Source organism: Odocoileus virginianus, chromosome 14, assembly GCF_023699985.2.
Source record: "Odocoileus virginianus isolate 20LAN1187 ecotype Illinois chromosome 14, Ovbor_1.2, whole genome shotgun sequence".
NCBI classification, from domain to species: domain Eukaryota; kingdom Metazoa; phylum Chordata; class Mammalia; order Artiodactyla; family Cervidae; genus Odocoileus; species Odocoileus virginianus.
In genome coordinates, this window is record NC_069687.1 from 65943130 (window position 1) to 65967495 (window position 24366).

At 44.0% G+C, this 24366-nt stretch overlaps 2 protein-coding genes across 5 annotated transcripts in view; one reads left to right on the forward strand and one right to left on the reverse strand.

Moving 5' to 3' along the window:
- INSYN2B (inhibitory synaptic factor family member 2B) overlaps positions 1-20939 on the forward strand; it is a 120895-nt gene extending 99956 nt beyond the window's left edge. For 2 of the 3 annotated variants that reach the window (XM_070476856.1, XM_020875050.2), the window contains one exon: positions 17951-20939. In XM_070476856.1, the coding sequence (XP_070332957.1) occupies positions 17951-18137 (187 nt within the window). In that variant the 3' untranslated portion in view covers positions 18138-20939. The remainder of the gene's footprint in view (positions 1-17950) is intronic. The other variant, XM_070476857.1, reaches the window with a different exon arrangement.
- The window catches only part of DOCK2 (dedicator of cytokinesis 2), a 456669-nt gene that overhangs the window by 213563 nt on the left and 218740 nt on the right, over positions 1-24366 (reverse strand). The window lies entirely within an intron of this gene.

Genomic DNA, 24366 nt, shown 5'->3' on the forward strand with positions numbered 1-24366 from the left:
GGGCATTGGAAAGAATAATTAAGGAGTCTCATCAATTGCTTACCTTTGTTCCTTCTTTTTTTTTTTTTAATATTCCCTATCTTAAGCAAATTTCCTATCACTAGGAGGACAATACTCATTAAACGTCTAGATTCAGGGAGGACAAAATCTTTTCCTTCTAAACAACAAAAAAATATTTTTAAATAACTTCCATTTAAAGTTTGAAAAGTCTCTTGTTCCCAGCAGCCAAATGATATATTTCCTATTATCTTAAGATGAGTTTCTATTTAGCTTCTGTAAGTTAAAGGGACAGATGATTATTTTCCCATCTTCTGTGAGTTTCATGCCCTGGCCTTGGGCAAATCCCTTCTGGCATCTGAGCTTCCTTATCTGAAAAATGAAGGCCTTTGATTAGATGGTTCTTATGGTCCCTTTTGGATCTGACATTCTGGTGTTCTAGGTTGAATTAAAAGTGGTAATATTTGCCTAAACTATAACCTTCCAACCAGTATGAGAATATTTACATTTTCCTAGTACTTACTTCAAATGTCCCAAGCAGACAGTCTAATCCAGCCCTGAATGGGTTAGCAAACCTCCATCTGCACACCCCTTTCCAGGTTTCCAGGAAGGGCAGCCACTGTGTGTGTCTACCCCTCATTGCCGGTCAGAGCCAGACTGCCCTCCCAGACAGCATCTATATCGTTCTATCGAGGCCATTGTGAAGGGACGGGCAATTAGTCTGATGAAAGCAAAGAGATCAGTACAACATCCCTGTCTTAGTAACAGAGGGAAGATGAGAGCTGTCATTTTTTTTTTCTTTTTTAACATTTCAAATGACTTCAAACCCTGTGTTATGTTCTGGACAGTCAGAGCGTGCAAACTAATAAATAAGCAATGTGAAACAGTCATCTCCAGGCTCTGTGCAGCTGCAGGCTCTCTCCCTGATGATGGACGGACGCCCAGTGCACGTCACTGTACATAAAGCACATGGGCGCATCATGGACTGCCTGCGGGGTCTTCTTCCCTGGAGATGTTGTAGCTAAGTTAGCAATCCATAAGGTTTTCTAAGTGGCTCCATCAGCTGAAGGCTATGGCTATGCTACTTGCTTCCATCAAGACAAGAGGGGTCAAGGGTTCCATCCGAATCATTCTCTCAGCTCCAAGCAGAGTCTTCTGCCCACTGCTCCTCAAAGCCTCATTGGCTTTCTTCTTTCTCAGGTTCACTGTGATAGATCCTCCCTTCCCAAGGAGAACAGCACTAAGACGGATGCCCAGAGATCTCAGGTGTGACTCTCAGGACCTTCATACACCAGGAAGGATAAACTCCTTGGAGCCCTGACTGCTGTGGGACCCAAGGGAAGGGGGTAGGAATTGGCTCTATGACTCAAGCTGGCTCCAGGCTGTTTTAGTCCCCAAACACTCTCCTCACCCCTCCTTAGCATTACTCCTAGGACAAGTTACTGAGAAGGTTTCTGAATGCCTCCTGTGGTACTCAAAATTAAATAGCATGGAATTACTTAGTGAGAAGGTTGTTCTCTTTTCAAATTGATTTCAATTCTTCTGATTTACCTAGAGGGAAAAATCTGAGTTTGGTGCTAGAATGTCTTCAAAACCTTTCTAACACTTACTTATCACAGTTCTTTGCTAACAGTGAGCATGTTTCAATTTCATAGCCATGGGCAAGCAACAGTTCCCAACCAGAATGTAATCATTTCTAATTCTTTATGGAAGCTTTTAACTTTCAAAACTAACCCTCCTATATATTCACTGTTATGCAGGTCTCCATTTTCAAAAGATATATTGCCTGTTTTGTACACATGTTTTTAGTCTAAAAAGTGAATTGATTTAAGGAGAAAAAATTAAGTACATAATTGTGCAAGTGGTGTGGGGAGTTTCACAAAAACCCTGGAGGTGATAAACATTGATTGCAATTTGGGAAAACAGTGCCCTAAGGAATCCTCTTCCTTTCCTCTTCTCAAGGTCGTGAGCTCTCTCCAAGCCACATCCCTCCTCCTTCTCTCAGTCCAGTTTTCACTCCTCCAGCCACATCTCCCTGCACTTCATTTTCACAGTCACTTAAAAAGAATCGCGGAGCCTCTTTGGAGGTCTTTGACTACACTGATCATGCCTTTACTTTATGGATGTAGCTCCCAGGAAAACGTCTACCTGGTTTAAGTTAAAATGCCTCAAATGTTTTAAGGGAAAAGAATTGGAAGTTTTGCTCAGAAAGAAAAAAATTTCTCCTATCATCCAGGTGTGTTTCTTAGGAAATGGAAATAAAGAGCAAGCAGCAAACTAAACCATTCTGAATGGGCGAAGGGAAAGACTGGCCACATAAGATGTGAAAGGTGCTAGAGAGGAGATGACAGAAGAGTGCTTGCTTGTTCAGTGGTTTTCCTGGACCGGCTGTCTCCTCTTCTTCTGCTCAGCCTCTGTTCATGGCGTCAGCGGCACTCACAGATTTTAATATCAGTGACATCACCTTCCTCTATTCTTTTCTGAGTGCTCTCTCTTTTATATATATATATATATATATACACACACACACACACACACATATACTACCTATGAATCTTATCTCAAATGTACCTCAAATTATCAAGTTCACCATATACCAAAATACATTTCATATTTTCCTTCACAAAATTCTCTTCCTACATTTCTTATTTGTTCAGCACTGCTGACCATGATTTCATAAAGAAACTGTGGTCCACGTTGTCTCATTCTTCTCCTTTACAACACACATCAAACTGGCTACTGATTCTACCTGCTGTATCCAGCCCCTTAGCTTCATTCCCTTCATCTCTGGTCCATAAAGACCCTCATCACTTAAATGCTAACTGACCTTTCTGCCATAGGTCCCTTTCACTCTGTCCCAAGTAATTCTTCACACAGGTTGCTGCTAACTTACTGAAAAGTAGAATCTGATCATGTCACTGCCCTGTTAAACAATTTTGTCCCACTTCCTGTTGTTTCCTTTAGCTAGTTTTTCAAGGCCCTTTGAATGTGACACTAACCTTCTTAACTGCTGGGTCTCCTATCTCTTCCCAGCCACAGTGAACTACTCAGCTGGCTTCAAATACTGGGTGTTCTATCATACATATGTTTCTTCATTTCCCGGAATGCCTTTTCTGCCCTGCTTCATCTGGAAAACTTGTATTCTTGCAGCTTAAAAGCCAGTTCCTCTGAACTGCCTTTCACTCCTTCCCAAGAAACAGCCCCTTGGCACGACATTCCTCTGCTATACCATTTCTCTTATGACGTTGCAACACAGGTTTATGAGTTTCTTTCCTTCAGCAGAAGACCAGTATCTCAAAGTCATGGCCAGTGTCTAATACATAGTGAGTGATCAGTAGAACCCTCAAAGAAGGGAATAGCTACACTGACTGGGGTGGGGTGGAGGATGAAAAGCAGTGGCAGGCTTGAGACAGCTATTTAGATGGTCCTAAAGTCATAGGGCAGAGAGTGAAGAGGAACTAAAAAGACTCTTGATGAAAGTGAAAGAGGAGAGTGAAAATGTTGGCTTAAAGTTTAACATTCAGAAAACTAAGATCATGGCATCTGGTCCCATCACCTCATGGGAAATAGATGGGGAGACAGTGGAAACAGTGTCAGACTTTACTTTTTCGGGCTCCAAAATCACTGCAGATGGTGACTAATGAAACTAAAAGACACTTACTCCTTACTCCTGAAAGGAAAGTTATGAGCAACCTCAATAGCATATTAAAAAGCAGAGACATTACTTTGCCAACAAAGGTCCATCTGGTCAAGGCTATGGTTTTTCCAGTGGTCATGTATGGATGTGAGAGTTGGACTGTGAAGAAAGCTGAGCACTGAAGAATTGATGCTTTTGAACTGTGGTGTTGGAGAAGACTCTTGAGAGTACCTTGGATTGCAAGGAGATCCAACCAGTCCATCCTAAAGGCGATCAGTCCTGGGTGTTCATTGGAAAGACTGATGCTGAAGCTGAAACTCCAGTACTTTGGTCACCTCACGCAAAGAGTTGACTCACTGGAAAAGACCCTGATGCTGGGAGGGACTGGGGGAAGGAGGAGAAGGGGATGATAGAGGATGAGATGACTGGATGGCATCACAAACTCAATGGGCATGAGTTTGAGTAAACTCCGGGAGCTGGTGATGGACAGGGAGGCCTGGCGTGCTGCGATTCATGGGGTTGCAAAGAGTCAGACACAACTGAGTGACTGAAGTGAAAGTCAAGCTGGGCTTCCCAGGTGGCACTAGTGGTAGAGTCTGCCTGCCAATGCAGGAGATGTGAGAGACTCAGGTTCAATCCCTGGGTCAGGAAGATCCCCTGGAGGAGGAAACGGCAACTCACTCCAGTATTCTTGCCTGGAGAATTCCATGGACAGAGGAGCTTGGAGGGTTACTGTCCATGGGGTCACAAAGAGTTGGACACGATTGAGCGACTAAACAACAACCAAAGTCAAATCAGTGTGACAACTTCTGTGTGTCCCTACCCTTGGGTGGGGAAACAGAAGGTCTTAATTAATCAAATAATATAATTAGGGAAGGAAGGCTTCTGTGCAGCAGGTCTTCAGTAGATCTTTTGGAACTGAATCAACAATAACTGAATGTAGTACATGGACTGCCAATTTTCAAATACCTGGAACACTACAAGATGGAACCTAATCAAGTCTTCCTGTGATGACTCACAGAACTTGATGCAATTCACAAGACATTGAGATCCTTGTTGATCATGGACTTCCAACACTCTTGCCCAGTACTTCTGTACCGACTATGGTCGGAAAGCAAAGTCTGATTTGTGGAAAACTGAAAACTCCATCCAGGCTATCCCATCTCCCTTCCACAGTATCTGAACTACACCAGTGATCTCTTTGGAAGAGGGAACTCAGGCACTAGGTCTGCAGGTCCTCTTAGTAAAATATCAAAACCCAGTGTAGTAGATAGAATAATGTCCACGTGAGATGCCCACATTCTAACTCCTGGACCCTGTGAATATATCACCTCACCTGGTAAGAGGGACAATGCAGGTGTGACTAAGGATCTTAGAGGACAGGATGAGTAGCCTGGAGGGTCCAGGTGAGCCTAATGTAATCTCATGGACCCTTACAAGGGAGAGATGAGGGCAGGAGAGGGAGAGCCAGAGAAGGTGTGTCAGCAGAAGCAGAGGTGGGAGTGGCGCGGCCGCAGGTTAAAGCAAGCGGGCGGCCTTTACAGGCTGATTCCTTCTGGAAATGCCGGAAGGAACACAGCTCTGCTGACACCTTCATTTACAGTTCTGGAGGACTTCTGACCTCTGGCTCTCTAAGAGTAAAATTTGTGTTTTTTTAAACCCACTAAATTTGTGGTAACTCATTTCAGCAGCAGTAGGAAACTAGCACACCTGGATTAAATCCTCATAATTGATAAACTACTCACATCTAATTAGAGGTTGGTTTCTTTGACTTTGATGATTTTTACAACTCTGACAGCTAAGGGAAGACAAGGATCTGTTGGGATGAAAATAAGGGAAAAGAAATGAGAGCTGTCATTTACTGGGGTTTGCCAGTGGCACTACTGTTAAAGAATCTGCCTGCCAATGCAGAAGACATAAGAGATGTGGGTTTGATCCCTGGGTCAGGAAGATTTCCTGGAGGAGGGCATGGCAACCTACTCCAGTATTCTTGCCTGGAGAATCCCAAGGACAGAGGAGCCTGGTGGGCTACAGTCCATAGGGTTGCAAAATGTCAGACACGACTGAAGTGGCTTAGCACGCACACACGCACCAATTATTGGTCATTGTAAATGCCTTTTGTTTTCATATCTGATCCCAACAACCAGATGAGATAGATAAAGACACTCCCATTTTACAGGTGAGGTAACTGAGGTTCAGGGACTTGCACGTTATTCATGTTAGACAGTGGAGACTGAGGGTAAGAGAGGCACTTTGAAGCTAATAATTGGCGATATCAAGGTTGGAACTTCGTCCTCTCTGCCTGTTGGCCAGATTCCACGGCATGCTGCCTTCAGAGGCCAGGCCTGCTTGCAGGGTATCAGGGCTCAGTGGGACGTTGTACGGCTGAGTTCTCCTCAGCCAAGTGCACAGTTAGGGTTTGTGTTTATGATGCAGTATCTAAATGATGTTCTCCAAGGGTGATAGCAGGCCACCTGCAGCGGTCTCCTAGGTATCTGTGAATACTTGTTGCTGGCCTTCAAGCCCCAAACCTGCTGGCTCAGAGAGGTGGGGAGGAGGATGGGAATCTGTAAGTATAGCCAGCCTTCTGGGAAAGTCTGATCCCGAAGAAGTTGGAGAAACATTCAACTAGGTAAAGTCAGAGTCTTGAAAGGAGGAGGTGGCAGCTGATTTCCTAGAAACGCTTGTGACATAGAAAGCTCTTGCTGATGAACTAGCCCAGAAACTAGCTTTTGTTTTAAATGCATCATTGGAGAGATGCTTTACCTTTCTGCTTGGCTTCAGTTACAGGGTTAGTGGTCATGAACAGACCTAACTAAAAGGCGCAGGTGAGGGTGGAGGGAAAGGGGAAGGGAAAGGGAGAGGGGCTTGCTCATAGAGTAAGTGTGTCTTATGATGCCTCCTATTTGCAATGAGAAGAGAAAACAAGCTTCTGCTGGTCCATGTCGGGGCCAGGCTCTCATCTTGCATTATTTAGGGGGTTAATTTGTAGTCTCTCCTTCCTCCCACACCTCCCAGCTCCTCAGGCCTCATCTGAGAGCAGGAACAGAATGGTAATCCCTGCTTACTTTCCTCCTCCAATTAAGGTGCAGGCCAATTAGAGCCCAATTCTGTTCCCAGGCCAGAAGCCTGCACGCTAGGAACTGCCCCCTGGGGTGGGCGTGCAGAGTGCCGTCCAGCCCCACTTACCCCACTTCAGGGAGGGGGAGTCATGCAGGCAGGCTCCTGACCCAGGGCATGTGCGTGAAGCATCCTCTCATTTCCTCAAACTCTACAAACCACAGGCTGCCTTTTTTTTTTTTTTTTAATCATTACTGACTCCTCCACTGCTATGATCCTCCGAGCTAGGCAGAAGAAGTTAGGGAGATACACAAGGAGCTTTGCCACCAACCTCCCTCTGTCCCCGGAGGCCACCATCCTGGTTCTTGCACCCCCTCACTGTTTTGACATTCAGAATTTATCATACGGAGTCTCTCTGGAACACAGGGCAAAGCCATAGAGCTGTGCACCCTGTAGGAGAAAGGCCAGCTAAGGAAAGAGGCTCTGGAGACCTACATGAGTCACCTGGGGTCATGCGGTCAGAGGTGCGAGAACCTGCTTGGGTTTCCTTCGATGGTTAATAGTTTGGCCACTGGGCCTTGGCCTTGCCTGCCACTTAAAGCTATCACCTAACCAGAGAAAAAGACATTTCACTAGAAATGCAATATACCTAGGTCCGTGAATTTGTTTAAGATGCTCTCCCAGCATGGAGCCACGGGAACTGTGACAGCCTCATCCTGCAGCCGCAGTCCTCTGTCTGGCCAGCAGTGAAGTCTGCAGGGAAAAGTAATTACAAAGCACACAGCATAGCATAGTAATGTGTGTTCTTTCTAGTAATCACAGATGCCTGCGCTGCTGTCGTGTCATTGCAGTATGGACTGATCAGTGTTCAATTCAAATGCAGGAACATGAATGTTAATGGCGGCACTTTACAGCACCCTTCAAACAACTGCCACCAAACAGCTCAAGCTGTCTCTTTTGAAAACAGGCAAAAAGTTTGGGGGATGTTGTGGAAACTTCTCTGAGCCTTGACAGCTTGGTCCCCCAGACATTTGTCATTAGCCCCCATTTCTCTTGGCATGTTTTACCCCTTCTTTTCCCTCTAATGGAAGGGGAAAGAAGAGGATTTATAGCATCAGCAATTTGTCTGCAGTAAAAATGAAACCTATTTTAATGTATTAATAGCTAAACAGGCTGAAACATGCCATAAATATACCATCAAGCAAGCTGAGAATTTCACAGGAATAACAAATGGATGGCTGCTGGCGTGTGGGTCACAGTTGACCACAGAATGACCCAATCTTTATTTCTCTGTCAAGTTAATGCTACAATCATTACTATTTGTTGATCCAGGCACTGTGCCAGGCATTTTACTAAACAGTGTACATGTATCATTACTTTTCAGACTCCCAAGAACCCTTAAATATGGGTCTGGTTATTATTCCCATTTTATGGATGAGGAAACGGAGACTTGGGCAGGCCATGTGATTTGTCCAGGATCCACCAGATCTAGGGCTTAAACCAGTCCCTTTTTCAGAAGGCATTCCTATCCCTTCCCCTCTTACCTTCTGACCTTGTACCAACAGTGAGTATTTGTACTACAGTTCTCTGAGATGGCCTTCTCTTTCTGAGGACTTAATGTGAAGACATTCTCAACAGACAGCCACGGCACCCAGAGTGCAGACCTCTCCCACAGATGGTGATCAGAAGGGAGATTTCTGCAGTGTGGCCCTGCTTATTTATGCACCAAGAAGAGAACCTGCAATTCTCCGGGGACTTCTCAGCACAGATGCCCAAGGAGAAGGGGCGTGCTTGCCGGCTTGAAATGGCTGTGATCTGTGAAGCTTAAAATTGTATCCTATAAATAATGAGCACACTGGTCATTAGGAGGAAGTTTTAGGAACAATATTCCTTCCAGGCTGGGGAAAATTAAAAAAAAAAAAAAAAAAAGCTAACTAAAGTTTCTACTTTCCTGGACTGTGATTCATCCCCAGAGACACTTTCCAAAGTGGTGTGATTTATCCAAGTGGACAGGAACCCAACCACCCTCGCAGAACCCATTGATTCTTACAGCTAATTCTTTTAAAAAGAAAGTTGCAGGAGGTCAATAAATCTGTGGTGCACCTGGGTTCTGTGGTGAGAGGAGCCACAGAAACACTCCAACAGAGATGAAGAGATAGACAGAGACCTGCAAGTGGTTTTGTCTTCAGGATGATGCCATGGATCATTAGTTTCTCAGCCAACTTGCTTGGAGTGTCTGGATTTATGGTTCATCACCATGTCTCTAGATAAAAGAGCAAGACCCCCCTTCTGAGAAGGATGAGCAAAGGGCTACTGCAGAACTCAGCAGTCTACAGTCAGACCCGACACAGCGGAGCCAGACACTACCTTGAGTATGCAGCCTCCTACGGGGTGCCTACCTTCTCCAAGTACACAGTCTCCCTGTCAGAGCATCCTTGCAATCGGGAAATACTATGGCAGGGCGGGCTGGTCAACTGGATCATGAAGGATCCTCCAGTGACCCAGCCCACATTGAGTCTTGTGCTGCAGGGAGATGTGAGGTCATTTAGGTGCACTAGGTTGGGGTCACCATCCCATCCCACATTCACTTGGTGACCGGGATCTCACACATATTGAATACTACTGTTCTTTCAGCACTGTGTGTCTTAGTGCACAAGCTTTGGAGCCAGATAGTCTAGGCTCAAATCCTTGCTCTGTCACTTACTAGTATGTGCCCTTGGCAGAATATTTAACCTCCTCTTGCCTCAGTTTCCTCATTTGTAAAATGAAGATAATGCTTATCTCATGGGTCTATGAGAATCACATGAGGCATGAGAATTACTAAACTTGTAGTATGATGTATGCAATAGAGTTCATTCCATAAAAGGTAGTCCTTTTTCTTCTTTATATCCAACGTCTTCTTCATTTAAATTACCATGTGTCCTCACCTAACACGACAAAGGTTCAGTTCAGTTGTTCAGCTGTGTCTGACTCTTTGCGATCCCATGGACTGCAGCACACCAGGCTTCTCAGTCCCTCACCAACTCCCAGAGCCTACTCAAACTCATGCACATTAAGTTGGTGATGGCACCCAACCATCTCATCCTCTGTTGTCCTCTTCTCCTCCTGCCTTCAATCTTTCCCAGCATCAGGGTCTTTTCCAATGAGTCAGTTCTTTGCATCAGGTGGCCAAAGTACTGGAGTTTCAGCTTCAACATCAGTCCCTCCAATGAATATTCAGGACTGATCTCCTTTAGGATGGACTGGTTGAATTTCCTTGCAGTCCAAGGGACTTTCAAGAGTCTTCTCCAACACCACAGTTCAAAAGCATCAATTCTTTAGCACTCAGCTTTCATTATAGTACAACTCTCACATCCATACATGACTACTGGAAAACTATAGCTTTGACTAGACACGACTTTGTTGGTAAAGTAATGTCTCTGCTTTTAAATATGCTGTCTTGGTTGGTCATAGCTTTTCTTCCAAGGAGCAAGTGTCTTTTAATTCATGGCTGCAGTTACCATCTGCAGTGATTTTTTTTGGAGCCCAAGAAAATAAAGTTTGTCACTGTTTCCACTGTTTCCCCATCTATTTGCCATGAAGTGATGGGACCAGATGCCATGATCTTTGTTTTTTGAATGTTGAGTTTTAAGCCAGCTTTTTCACTCTCCTCTTTCACTTTCATCAAGAGGCTCTTTAGTTCTTCTTCGCCTTCTGCCATAAAGATGGTATCACCTGCATATCTGAGGTTATTGATATTTCTCCTGGCAATCTTGATTCCAGCTTGTGCTTTATCCAGCCCGGCATTTCACATGATGTACTCTGCATATGAGCTAAATAAGCAGGGTGACAATATACAGCCTTGACGTACTCCTTTCCCAATTTGGAACCAGTCTGGTGTTCCACGTCCAGTTCTAACTGTTGCTTCTTGACCTGCATATAGATTTCTCAGGAGGAGGTAAGGTGGTTTGGAATTCCCATCTCTTGAAGAATTTTCCAAAGTTTGTTGTAATCTACAGAGTCAAAGGCTTTGGAACAATTAATGAAGGAGAAGTAGATGTTTTTCTGTAATTGTCTTGCTTTTTCTATGATCCAACAGATGTTGGCAGTTTGATCTTTGGTCCCTCTGCCTTTTCTAAATCTAACTTGAACATCTGGAAGATCACGATTCATGTACTTTTAAAGCCTGGCTTGGAGAATTTTGAGCATTACTTTACTAGTATGTGAGAAGAGTGCAATTGTGCGGTAGTTTGAACATTCTTTGTCATTGCCCTTCTTTGGAACTGGAATGAAAACTGACCTTTTTCAGTCCTGGTGCCACTGCTGAATTTTCCAAATTTGCTGGCATATTGAGTGCAGCGCTTTCACAGCATCATCTTTTAAGATTTGAAATATCTCAACTGGAATTCCATTGCCTCCACTAGCTTTGTTCGTAGTGATGCTTCCTAAGGCCCATGTGACCTTGCATTCTTGGATGTCTGGCTCTAGGTGAGTGATCACACCACCATGATTATCTGGGTCATGAAGATCTCTTCTGTATAGTTCTTCTGTGTGTTCTTGCTACCTCTTCTTAATATCTTGTGCTTCTGTTAGGTCCATACCATTTCTGTCCTTCGTTGCGCCCATCTTCGCATGAAACGCTCCTTTGGTATCTCTAATTTTTTTGAAGACCTCTCTAGTCTTGCCCATTCTATTGTTTTCCTCAGTGCATTTATCACTGTGGAAGGCTTTCTTATCTCTCCTTGCTATTCTTTGGAACTCTGCATTCAGATGGCTATATCTTTCCTTTTCTCCATTGCCTTTAGCTTCTCTTCTTTTCTCTCCTCAGACAACCATTTTGCCTTTTTGTGTTTCTTTTTCTTGGAGATGGTCTTGATCACTGCCTCCTGTACAATGTCACGAACCTCCATCCATGGTTCTTCAGGTACTCTGTCTATCAAATCTAGTCCCTTGAATCTATTTGTCACTTCCACTGTATAATCAAAAGGGATTTGATTAGGTCATACCTGAATGGTCTAGTGGTTTCCCTACTTTCTTCAATTAAAGTCTGAATTTGGCAATAAGGAGTTCATGATATGAGCCACAGTCGGCTCCTGGTTTTGTTTTTTTGCTGACTATATAGAGCTTCTCCATCTTTGGTTGCAAAGAATATAATCAATCTGATTTCAGTATTGCCCATCTAGTGATGTCCATGTGTAGAGTTTTCTCTTGTGTTGTTGGAAGACGGTATTTGCTCTGACCAGTGCATTCTCTGGGCAAAACTCTGTTAGCCTTTGCCTGCTTCACTCTGTACTCCAAGGCCAAACTCGCCTTTACTCCAGGTATCTCCTGACTTCCTACTTTTGCATTCCAGTCCTTATGATGAAAAGGACATCTTTCGGGGTGTTAGTTCTAGAAAGTCTTGTAGGTCTACATAGAACTGTTCAATTTCAGCTTCTTCAGCGTTACTGGTTGGGGCATAGACTTGGATTACTGTGATATTGAATGGTTTGCCTTGGAAATGAACAGAGATCATTCTGTCGTTTTTGAGACTGCATCCAAGTACTGCATTTTGGACTTTTATGTTCACTATGATGGCTACTCCATTTCTTCTAAGGGATTCTTGCCCACAGTAGTAGATATAATGGTCATCTGAGTTAAATTTGCCCATTCCAGTCCATCTTAGTTCACTCATTCTTAAAATGTCAATGTTCACTCTTGCCATCTCCTGTTTGACTTCCAATTTACTTTTATTCATGGACCTAACACTCCAGGCTCCCTTGCAGTGTTGCTCTTTACAGCATCGGACTTCCATCATCAGTCACTTCCACAACTGTGTGGTGTCTCTTTGGCTTCATCTCTTCATTCTTTCTGGAATTATTTCTCCACTCTTCTCTAGTAGCATATTGAGCACCTACCGACCCGGGGATTTCATCTTTCAGTGTCCTATCTTTTTGCCTTTTCATACTGTTCATGAGGGTCTCAAGGCAAGAATACTGAAGTGGCTTGTAATTCCCTTCTTTAGTGGATCACGTTTTGTCAGAACTCTCCACCATGACCCATCTGTCTTGGGTGGCCCTACATGGCATGGCTCATAGTTTCATTGAGTCAGACAAAACTGTGATCAGTTTGATGAGTTTTCTGTGATTGGGGTTTTCTAGCTATACTCTCTAGTTACATCATTTTCTTCTTAGAGTAGACCCTGGTAACAGCTAGGCCATGGGCTAAAACATCTGATCTCTTTTTAGGAAAGAGAGGACTAGGAGTCAGGAAAGCAAGCTGAGATTCTGATCGTAAGTCATGATGTGACTCCCTTCACTAACTCACACAGGGAAAACAACATTCCTAGATTCCTGAGCTATCATGAAGATAAAATGAAAATACAGACCTGGTGTGTTTGCAGTTTGAAAGTGCTATATAAAAGTAAGAGGTTTCTATTGTTTATTTCTATCTAGACTTTTATCTTCTTGTGTCTCACCCAACTTCTCTTTGCCTAGCCAAGATGCTATATGCAGAATCTGACTCTTGTTTGCTTTATGCATTTACACATTTACCTACTCTTTCCTTCTCACTAGTTTTTCTTCCAGACAAGCCATGACTTAAGCCTCTTGCTACTTCCAATTACCTAGAAAAACATTCTCCAGCTTTCCACCTGGCATGATGGCTGAAGCATTGATCTGTCAGCTAGATTAGTGAGGTGCCCTCAAGATGGAAAACTTCAAGCTTGCTTGCATTCTTGGTTTACACACATCTCACTTTCTAAATGCAAAGTGGCACCACGCACAGACCTCTTGTCTGGGAATGGCTCTAAGACTGCCCAGACATTGAGCTGGGCAGCCCTGGACAGGGCTCAGGCATTCCATGTGTCCTTAGAGGACCAACGTTACAGACTTTGAAAGCTCCAAACTACCCCAATGGTTCAGGCCTGAGTCCTATATTGTCACAATTTCTTGACCACCATCTGCTACCCACACCCTGCCCCCCACCACTGTGAGTCAGAGTTCTCTACAAACTAAGCACCCAGCACTTCCTGTGGATGGAGAAGATGATAAGGGAGGGAAGGTAGGGAGAGAAGGGGGGGATGGTTGGGAAAGTCATGGGTGTTCTATCTTGATATCAAACCCAAGGCAGGCCGTCATTCCCCAGAATCTGCAGATGATACTCTGCTAAAAGTTTGCTTGAATTCTCTCAAGCAGGCATTTTAATCCCTCTTTCAAGAGGTTGTTGAATATGGTGTGGGTTAGCCAGGTAGGAAGTTGAGGGGGATCTCCTCTTCTCTACCCAGCCTCAAAACGAAAGACAGATGAGAGAGGGCACTGCCCCTACCCATTTATAAGGCAGCTGCGACCAAAATAAAATGTATTCCTTCTCCTCCCTTCTAAACTAAACAGTAGTTTGTCAAAAGGATGGGTAAGAAAAAAAGTGACAATTTTCCTTTATGTTAATAAATTACTTTGGCCTAAAAAACATTAATCAATTTCTTTCCAAAGGACACATGCTTCTCTATACTCTGTTATTTGCCTGGCCTTGAAAAGAAAGTCACTTTCAATCCCCTTTAAATTGTCAAGACCAGTGGGGGCAGTCTGCGAAGCTCCCTAAGTCCCAGTGATTATAATGGAATCCTGTGGTGTTTCCATAGAAATATAAAGAGTGTATTCTTCCCGGAATGTACATGGGGGGGGAGGGGGTGAAGACTGATGTTTCTGGCAAGGTATACAATCACTGAAGGGCCAAAGGCACGAGTGAGGAGGTGAGGCATTCACTCCCTGAGATAGGAAGACAAAAGACTTGGTGGAGTGGGCAGAGACCCCATTCGACATGAGGACTCTCCCCCTGTTATTGTTCCCCTCTGTACAACTACCTGGTAAGGTCACTTCAGAACCTCTATCTTCATTTGGGCCTTAGAAAGAAAAGCAATTTGCCCAAGGTCGCCCAGCCAGTAAGTGGCACTGCCTCGGTTCAAACCCAGGAGAACTGCACGCAAGAGCCCGTCTCTGAGCGCTCCAGTGTGCTGCTTCACCGTGTGAGCTGAGACAGACGTAACATTCCGTCTCCTGGCTCTCCTGTCTCTAGGCCTGCCAGTTCTATACACATGTGAACATACCCAGAGCAGTGTTGTTTTCTAATCAGTATTAGGACACTGTTAGGAGTCTTGACACACTCAGGTGCTTTGTTTTGGCTGTTTGTTACTTGAATTAAGAAGTCAGAGAAATGTCACACATAAGGAGAAGAAGGAAGCTGGTTTGTGTGTATGTTCATATAATTTGGTAGAGATATATGGATGAAGAGCTGGAGAGTAGGGGTTGTGAGATATATAAAAGACAGATTTTAAAGCAATTGTTAGTTTAATCATCTGTATCATACACTGGGAAGCTACATCCACAAAAGCAGCATCCACATCTCTCTATCTCATTGTTGTGTCCCTATAACTAAGCAAAGTGTCAGTCCTAAAACAGGATGGATGGTTGAATGCATGGATAGATGAAAGAAGGGATGGGTGGTGGCTATATGAATGAATAGATGACTGTATGGATGAATGGATGGTTGATGAATAAATGGATGGTTAGATGGCTGGCTGACTGGATGGATAGAGAAATGGTTTGATGCACAGATGGATGGATGATTGATGGTAAGATGAATGGGTGGGTGGAATTTCCTATCTCTAAAAGCTGAGGAAATTCCTAGAATGAGCAGAGGGTGCCTACTTTCTTTGGCTCTAACCCATGCTCTAGAATGAAGGTAATTTTTTGCCTTGGTGAAAGAGGCAGGGTTATTTCAGGAGTCAGGAGAACTATGAATGTGGATGTTCTCTGCATGTGAATTAATACAAGAGAGGGTGAGAATCAGGGTTTGCAATTAACTGTTTTAGATTCCTTCCTTAAAGCAATAAGAGGTTGCCAGAGACAATGCTTCCCCAGCCTCTGACCCCATCTCCTTAAATTCCAACTGGGGAGAGGGAGCTGCGGGTAGTGGTGACAGAAACCCAGCCCAGCTTCAGGAGTGACAGGGGTGCATGCTGGGTAGTACATCCTGGAGGTGGGAGCCTTAGCGTGTGTCTGTGGATACTTCTCTTCACTGATTTGGCAAAATTCTGAGCTTTGGTTAGAAGATCTCTAATAGCTCTTGATATTGGCTAGCATTTACTAAGGACACAGAGTCACTAGTTACCAGTGTGAAGAGGCCAGGGATAATGTCTGTCTGTCTGTCTGTCTGTCTGTTTAATACTCCACTTCTGGTACCTAACTGAGGGCCTGCTGCATGGGAGATACTCAATAAATGTTTGCTGAAAGACTAGCTGAATATCACTTGATGTTTGTTGGTATCTATCTCTGAACTGAGTGTTGTATATGCATTCTATTGTTTATACATCACTGAGATCCCATGGGTAGTACCATGCTTACTCTTCAGTTGAGGAGACTTTGGCTTGAACATGAGAAATGACTTTGCCACAATTTCACAGTTAATCAGTCAGTCATGGAGCTTTGCTTAGAAAAACACGGCCTGCATTACACATCCATTATATAAATCACACACCCAAGAGGATGTCCCTATAGAGGAGACCAGGGAGGCACAGAAAGTGAAAGAATGTAAGCCGAAGAGAAGAAAATCTGGAGGAAGCTTATCAAATATACAGAAATAATCAGACACCCATCCCTGATGGTCCCTAAGCATGGTTGTTAAGCCCCTATTGCTGTTATTATTATCACCACTAATGTTATTACTATTAATATATCTTGCTCTTGGCTTTGCTTCTTTACTTAACAATGAGCCTTGGGGAACCTTACACTTGTGCTTACTTCATATTATTCCTTAATACAGGCATATTTAAATATTCTCCTTTAATGGGCATCTCTTGATCTCCACTTCTCTTTCAGTTACTTTATATGTATATGTTGGAGTGATTAATGTACAGACTCCATTGTCTCATCTGTACACAGGTCTGCGAGGTAAATATGACACCACTGGGGACCAGGGTCCTCAGGGGCTGAGAGAGTCGGAGGCTGAAGAGCCAAAGCTCTGGCTTGGGTGGGTGCTCAGGCACCCCCTGACCTTTGAGGGCCTGGGAATCAGGCCCGTGGGCATCAGGGATGGTCAGCCTCTCTTATAAGTCTGGCTCAGCCTTCTCAGAGCCTGGAGAGCTGGGCCACAAAGACTGACTCCTGCAGACATCTCTGCAGACTGTGTATGGGCTGCCTCTGCCCTTAACTGTCTAGGAGATATACCTACAGAGGAGCTGCCAGAGCCAGAATGCTTGTGAGAAGGCTCTTAAGCTTGTAGCTGTGTTTGTTACCTGGTTTCACACTAGAACTCTCAGAGGCCCAAAGATGAGCAACCAGCGTGGGAGTGTGGGAGGTGGGGAAATGCAGAGTCACAGAGATGGTGCATTCTTGTTTAGCAAGGAAGAAAAGGAAATGTCTCACCCAGAAGAGGAAAAACCCTGTACTGGTTTGTGAAGTGTCATGACTGGTCAAAGCTTCCTACCCAGCAAGGGCTGAAAAGGGGCTGTTGTTAAACAGACACTGAGCTGGTCTGCTATGCCCACATCACCTCCCAGAGACCCAGCATCAGGGTCGGTGCTGCCGAAAAGGCACATCACGATTGTCACATGTGACGAACCAGGCCCCCAAACAGCACCTTGTCACTGGACACCCCAAGGTGGCTCACTATCTGCCAGGCACTGCTCTAAGTCCTTCCTTTACATTCTCTCACTCAATACAGATTTGTTGTTGTTCAGTCACCAAGTCATGTCCGACTCTTTGTGACCCCAAGGACTGCAGCACACCAGGCTTCTCTGTCCCTCACTATATACATGTTAATTCCAAAATAAGCCTTTGAGGCAGGGGCCATCATTAGATCCTCTGTATGGACAAGGAAACTGAGTTGTTAGTTTTATCACATATTTCTCTGCATTACTTAAATATTGTATTATGAGGCAGTTTTATGCATAAAATGTATGTAAAAATAATGAACAATGAGGAGCATTAAATAAATGTCAGAGAGAGGTTGGAACAATTTTAACTGGCCATCTACTATTAGGCTGGAATGTTATGTGCTTCATTTAAACTTAGAAACATCCCTAAGAGGAAGGTATTACAGATGCCAATTCCATCAATGAGAAACTGGAGATTCAGAGAGACTGCACAGTTTCCCCAAGGTCGCACAGCCAGCAGGTACCTCAGCATTTGGGACTTGATCCCAAAGCCCAGGCTCTTCTCTGTCTGTTGGACACTTGGTGACGTTCAATCAGTATGTGCCGATTGGAATTTACTTTCCTTCCTTCCTCTCCGTGTTTTTCAGTGTAGAATATGATTTCCGGCAGCAAGAAGGCAGGTTCCACGAAGTTCTACAGAGTCTGGAGGAAGCGGAGCCAGCTGAGGAGGCCTCTCCCCCACCGAAGTCTCCTGGAGGGCCTCCGGTTCCCGAGAAACAGGACTTAAGGCGGAAAACCAAGAAGGTGAAGAGGAAGTGCTTCTGGTGGATCTGAGCTCTGGGCACCATCCCCCTGCCCTCCCCAAGGTGGGGACCACTGCCCTCAGGCTTTCCCTGCTTCCCAGCGAAGGCCCCGGGCTGCCAGCCACTCCACCTGCAAAACCAGAACGACTTCTGGATGGTTGAGCTGCTGCCGGACACCTGATCACAGTCTCACCTGAGTGCGTGCCCTGCTAGCTGAGGATTTCATGGACCCAAGTTAGCATCTGCCGAGCTTCCTGTCATATATCCTAGTTTTTGAATCTAGATTCCCACCAAGTGCAAAACCCCCACTGCACTTTCCTACAACTCAGTGATGCTCAGCACTTCTTGTTCATCCTGGGTTTATCATCCCAAAGAAAAGAAACAAAAATGTTGTGCAGAGCAGGGAGACAGAGGAGGGTTATAAGCAGATACCCAGAAAAACATCATATATCTAAACTGGCAGTTTTCTAAAATATTGACACTTGTAAGTACAACAGAAGTGGGCAGGACATAACAATGCAAGATCATCTGGTAGGCTGAGTCATTTTCATTTTTGATTAGCCCCTTGATCCCAAAGCTAGGATTTGTCATCGCACGCTGTGTGTACCTTAGAGTCTGCAGCCGAGTAAGGACATCATAGGGTAGAAGGGACTTGTGAGGATGACTGTCCTGCAGCTGCAGCTACTCCAGGGGGTACCTTAAATCACCCTGCTTCTCAGCCTGGGGCCTGAGACTGCTTGGCAGATGGATGGGGTCTTGTTGAGGCTTGAATTTTAAGATTCCACAATTAATTTCTCTGCAACATTTAAGATCATGAAATCCAGCAGCCTGTCTGTCCATTTCATCTTACCAGAAACATATATAAGACTAAGATAAAACACGGCATTGGTACTTGCCCATCCACCCTTGCAGCCTTGTAGATAAGTTCACAGTCTATTAATCTTCACACTGTCCCTTCCTGGTGACCAGACCATGGTCACCTGATTGAAGAAGCAGGACTGGGGATGAGGATAGATTTTTTTCCATCTTAGTATTAAATGCCTTTCCTTCCCAAAGTCTGAATTCCTTTAAAGTCTGGCTCATTCTTTTGATAAGACCCCATACATGTGAGTCCAGTCAAACTTGCATGGCTGAGCAGACTACTGAAATAATATAATTAAGTAATTGCTACACACTGTTGGGGATGAGGGGTGGGTTGGCAGGGCTCCTATTCCTTCTTGTTAAACTCTACCAGCTTGTGGTTTGATTGAGGCTGCCCAGAAAAGAGATGGTAAACTCAGTGAACATTCAGTGAAGAAGGCATTTCATAACCCCGTTTGCTGAAGATTGAGTGTCTGCATTAGTCTTTGCAGAGTGAAGCACTCTGTGTGAACGTGGGCTGCACATTCCCCACTGCAAATTGAGGCTAATTGAGCAAACCACTCCAACAGTTTCACCTTCCCTGTCACTGTGCTGCAGTGCACAAAGCTATTTCAGTGAGAGTGAGAGGGAAATTTGGCAAGGAATCTCGGCTTGCACTATTTAAATCTGGGAATGTCATTCAAGATGTTCTTGTTCTGTTTCTAGTGTAATGTTTAAACCCACAAAATGAGACTGGAACACTTAACATGAAGTTAGAATTAAGACAAATACACCTGTCATACTTAAGAAGCCGCATTTCAGTAAGATATGCTACCACTGGCTGAAAGCCATGAATCTATCTGTATCCACACAATCGACTTGCAGTTGGCCCCAACAACGGAAAAGAACAGCACAGAGGATAATCCAATAAAGTTAAATCACTGGGGTCTCTTATATAATTTTATCTTGTAGTAGAGCTTCCATCTTAATTTGCTTTGCTTACACTAATTTTCAAATTAATTTATGTTCTTGTGCAGCACAATAGAATGGAAATAATCCTGTTCTCAGAATTAAGAGACCCAGGCAACACAGCAGTCTATTCCAACAACCTTTAGCAAATTGTGTAAATTTTCAGGGCCTGTTTATCCAGTCTCAAGTGGAGAGAGAAACACCTACTCTACCTGTTTTACAAGGTCTGTGTACATTCCAGCATCAGACGCGCAGAACCACCCAGAGCTGGCCAGGATCACTTGCCAAAGTTGGCCTGTAATGAGGAAGAGATGTCTGGGAACACAAAATGGACAATCCAACACTTAGATGACTAAGAAGGGTACGTTGTTATATACATATTTTGAGTTGGAACCTCATAAACCCTCAATTGAGTTAGATGATACCGCGGTCAGAAAATGTTGACCTTTCTAGAGAGAAAAATCAAGCGAGGCTACAATGATTCTATACCAAAGCACAACACAACATTGCTCAGGCCACCAACCTGAAACTGGACACTCGGTCTCTTCTGAAAATTGAACATTTAAAATTGTTATGGGGGAAACAATTCAGTAAAACCTTCCTGCTAAACAAAAGTGATCATCTCTGTGTTTAAAAAAAAAAAGTATATGTATACCAAAACTCTATACTCATCTACTCATGTGAAAACTGCTTCTTTGTAAAATATTATGTAACCTCTACCATGATCTCCTACAGAAATGCTGTACTTGAGGTTGTCTGGTTTTATGGAGAGATATTAATTTAGCAAAAGTTACTTTTATAAAATTGAAAGGAAAAAGACTGGTACATCAGCGTAAGTTGCAGGAGTTTATGTAGCTGCTTTCTCTGTAGTTAAGAAAATGTGTACTCACTACCCTTGGAACTTAACACCAGCTCATCTAGAGAGCACCTTCTTAAAGACTGTACTAATGGAAGGTTTTGTAAATTTCTAAACTTTTAAATGGGATATTATCTTTTGCAATAAACTTACATATTTTTCCTAGGTTTTAAGACTCCATGACTAGCTTGGGTTAATTTGGGTTATAAAATTTAAACTTAAGAAGGATGTCTCCATGGTTGTAATGACAGGGATTGTTGCTGTTGAGTCATTAAGTCGTGTCCAACTCTTTTGCAACCCCATGGGTTGCAGCCCACCAGGCCCCTCTGTCCATGGCATCTCCCAGGCAAGAATACTGGAGTGGGTTGCTACTTCCTTCTCCAGGGGATCTCCCCACCCAGGGATCAAACCTGCATCTCCTGCAATGGCAGGCGGATTCTTTACCACTGAGCCACCACGGAAGCCCACTGGCAGGGATAATTCTCACTATAATCGCTTCTATATCTTTCCCAAGGAAACAAATAAAAAAGAGCGGATTCAGAACTTAGCATGGTGGTGATCTGAAGGCCCACATGTCCTGGAAGCCCAGGAGGCATTGTGAATCAATGATGCAATTCCCAGTTTCATTCAGATGGATTTTTATTACTCATGATTTTTATCATTATTATACCCATATACCTGAAATGTAATTTATTTAAGATTTTTATGTAATTACTTTCCCCATAATTTTCTTCTGAAAAAGGCAGCTGTGTATCACCACCAAGAGAAAAACAAGTACGATATTCCAAAAGTAAAAGTTGAAATCAAAACAATTTTTTAAAATCCTTGCTAGAGACTGCTGAGTGTCACTGGTGCTGAGCCTGAGACCAGCTCTCTTTGTTGAAAAGGGAGATTAGGAAACATGTGCTAAAGCCAGTTTAACACAAAATGCATTTTCTACTTGACTAATCAGGATGTCTGAGAGAGGATTGAAAAGGAAACAACATTCCCATCATGTGATTTAATTCTTTTCCCTGTATTGTCTGTGAGCCATCTAAAACCAGCCCGTTTACCAATTTGGGGGGAGGGTGGGGAACCTGGACATAGAATCAGCCACCTCAGGTTTGGTATTATTCTGCTACGCTCTTTTTTTGGGATGACCTTGGGGAAAGTTAACCTCAGTGAGCTGCTGATTTCTTTTCTTATAATGCAGAACATCACCCTTGCCTGACAAGTGTGTCTGACAATTAAGTGGGAGAAAACCTTGAGCATCATGGAAAGCACACTATACGAGCTCAATAAATGTGTATTTATTCCTTTGTTGACTGAAATAAACCAGAGGAGAGGAGGGAAGACGTCTTGAAGGGACTGCAATGGGTTTTCAGAAATAGTTTAAGGTTTTTCAGGGCCAAGAGTAGCGTTAATAAGGAATAAACTCTTCCTGGCCTCATTAAAACCTGAAATCATGGAAATGGATGTTAAGTAACAAATCTGTGATGAGTCAGAAGAACACACAAGCCTATCTAATGCACCATATCTAATGCCTTCTGGGGGATGAAGGACTCTTGCAACGTTGACTCAAATCCCCCAGAGGTGAAAGACACTGCAAGAGCTGGGTGTCTGCCATTTGCATCATGAGGCAACTAAGAAAGGCTAGATGGCATGTCCAAGGATATGTGGCCGTCACGAGGGCAGCAGTGCTGGGAGCAGCGTGGTGGGCGGATGCATCGTGTGATGATCTACCACATACCAGGGCCCAGCACAGTTCCAGGAACCACTAGCGCTAGTTACTTTCTTTCTTAGCTGAGCAGAGGCCTCAATACAGCCTTTGCTTGAAAAGGATCTCATTTCGAGCACCTCAAGGCAACTTGCTATATGCTAAGAACATACTCTTTTTGAGTTCCAAGAAACATTGGTGTTTTGTGATCATTATGCCCATCAAGCATGGCTTGCAATAAAGAGAGTCCAAAGATAAATCCTCAACCAACACTGTTTGCCTTTGATGCAAACCATGTTTGACTGGCTTCTTGCTCATAACCTCTTCATCTCAACTTCACCCCCATTTTCCTTCTACCAGTTTACAGCCTGAATTCCTATTGCTCACCTCTACCACCCCTACTCCTGAGGTTTCCCAAATGTGTGATTTCTTCCCTCTCTTCCAGGATCCTCAGCCTGTAAAGAACAACTTAGAATCTGGTTTTCTCACTGCCAGGCTAAGCCAGGTCCCAAGGCAAGAGTGCCTCTCCACCACCAGCGTTCTGTTCCAAACCCTCATCTCTCAGCCAGCCCCACAGAAGCATGCCATGCACCCTTCCCTGCGCACGCCAGTCCCTTTCATCACAGAGCAACAAAAGCAGTCATTGCTGGATTTACATCTGACCCGGGTCATGCTCTAGCTGTCACAATCTGGCTTCCTGATAAATGTGGGAAGTAAGACTAGGTCTGTGGCTGTGACTCAGAAGGTCCCACCCGGCTCTCCTGTGGAAGTTCTCATCAGAGGCCCTTCCACTCTCTGCTCCAGAGTGACGCTGAGTCACCTTTGTTCCTCAGGACCACCGTGCTCACACTCCTAAAGGGTCTATGCACACTTCTCCTTCAGCCTATAATAATTTCCACTGCGCCCCCACCTCACCAAGTTTCCAGCTCTGCTGGGGTTTCCCAGGTAAGGCTTTCCAAGACCACACCACCACTGCCCCAGATCTCACTAAATATCCCTCTTACACACTCACTTGGCACCAGGGATCCTTCCATCAAAGTCCTAGGCACAGATGACCTTGAACATATATTATGTCATTCTTTGATGAACATATTTCTCTTATCTGTCTGATTATCTTCCTAAGGTAAGAATTCTGCTTAGTTTTGCTCACGTTTATATCTCCAGCACATAGTACAATGAGATTCAAATATGTGTTGCAGGGATAAATTAAAGAATGAATTTTATTTCATGGAGAGACAGGAAGAAATGATTCCCAGTTTTTCCTCTTGTTTATGTACAGGCTCTGGGCTTCCCAGGTGGCCCAGTGGCAAAGAATTCACCTGCCAATGCAGGAAATGCAAGAGACACCTGTTCAATTCCTGGGTTGGGAAGATCCCCTGGAGTAGGAACTGGCAACCCATGCAAGTATTCTTCCTTGGAAAATTCCATGGACAAAGAAGCCTGGTGGGCTACAGTCCATGGGTTGGCAAAGAGTCAGACAGGACTGAGCATGCATGTACAGGCTCTATCTGTGCTCTCAGGAGCACCCAGCCTTCCACTGATGGGGGCCATCAGGAGCTAATGTGGCCAGGGCTTCTAATTCCACTGTAGTCCACACGGCATTCATGACCCAGGAACACCAAGCCACTACCATCCCCCCTCACCCGTTTATCTTGAATGTGGACAGCCCAGTTTAACCTTGTTTCAGAACAAATTGCCATCATAATTAAATCCCAGTGCATTTTGCACATTTTACCAAGATACTGCCTTACAGTATGAAAGAGAAAATTAGTTTTGAAATTAAAGCAGATTGTTAACTATTTTTGCTGTAATATTTCCATTAAAATGCCAGGATTTATTACATGTGACCTAGTCCATTTCAGACAAAATGCAATTTAAAGGAGACAGGATCAGTGTAAC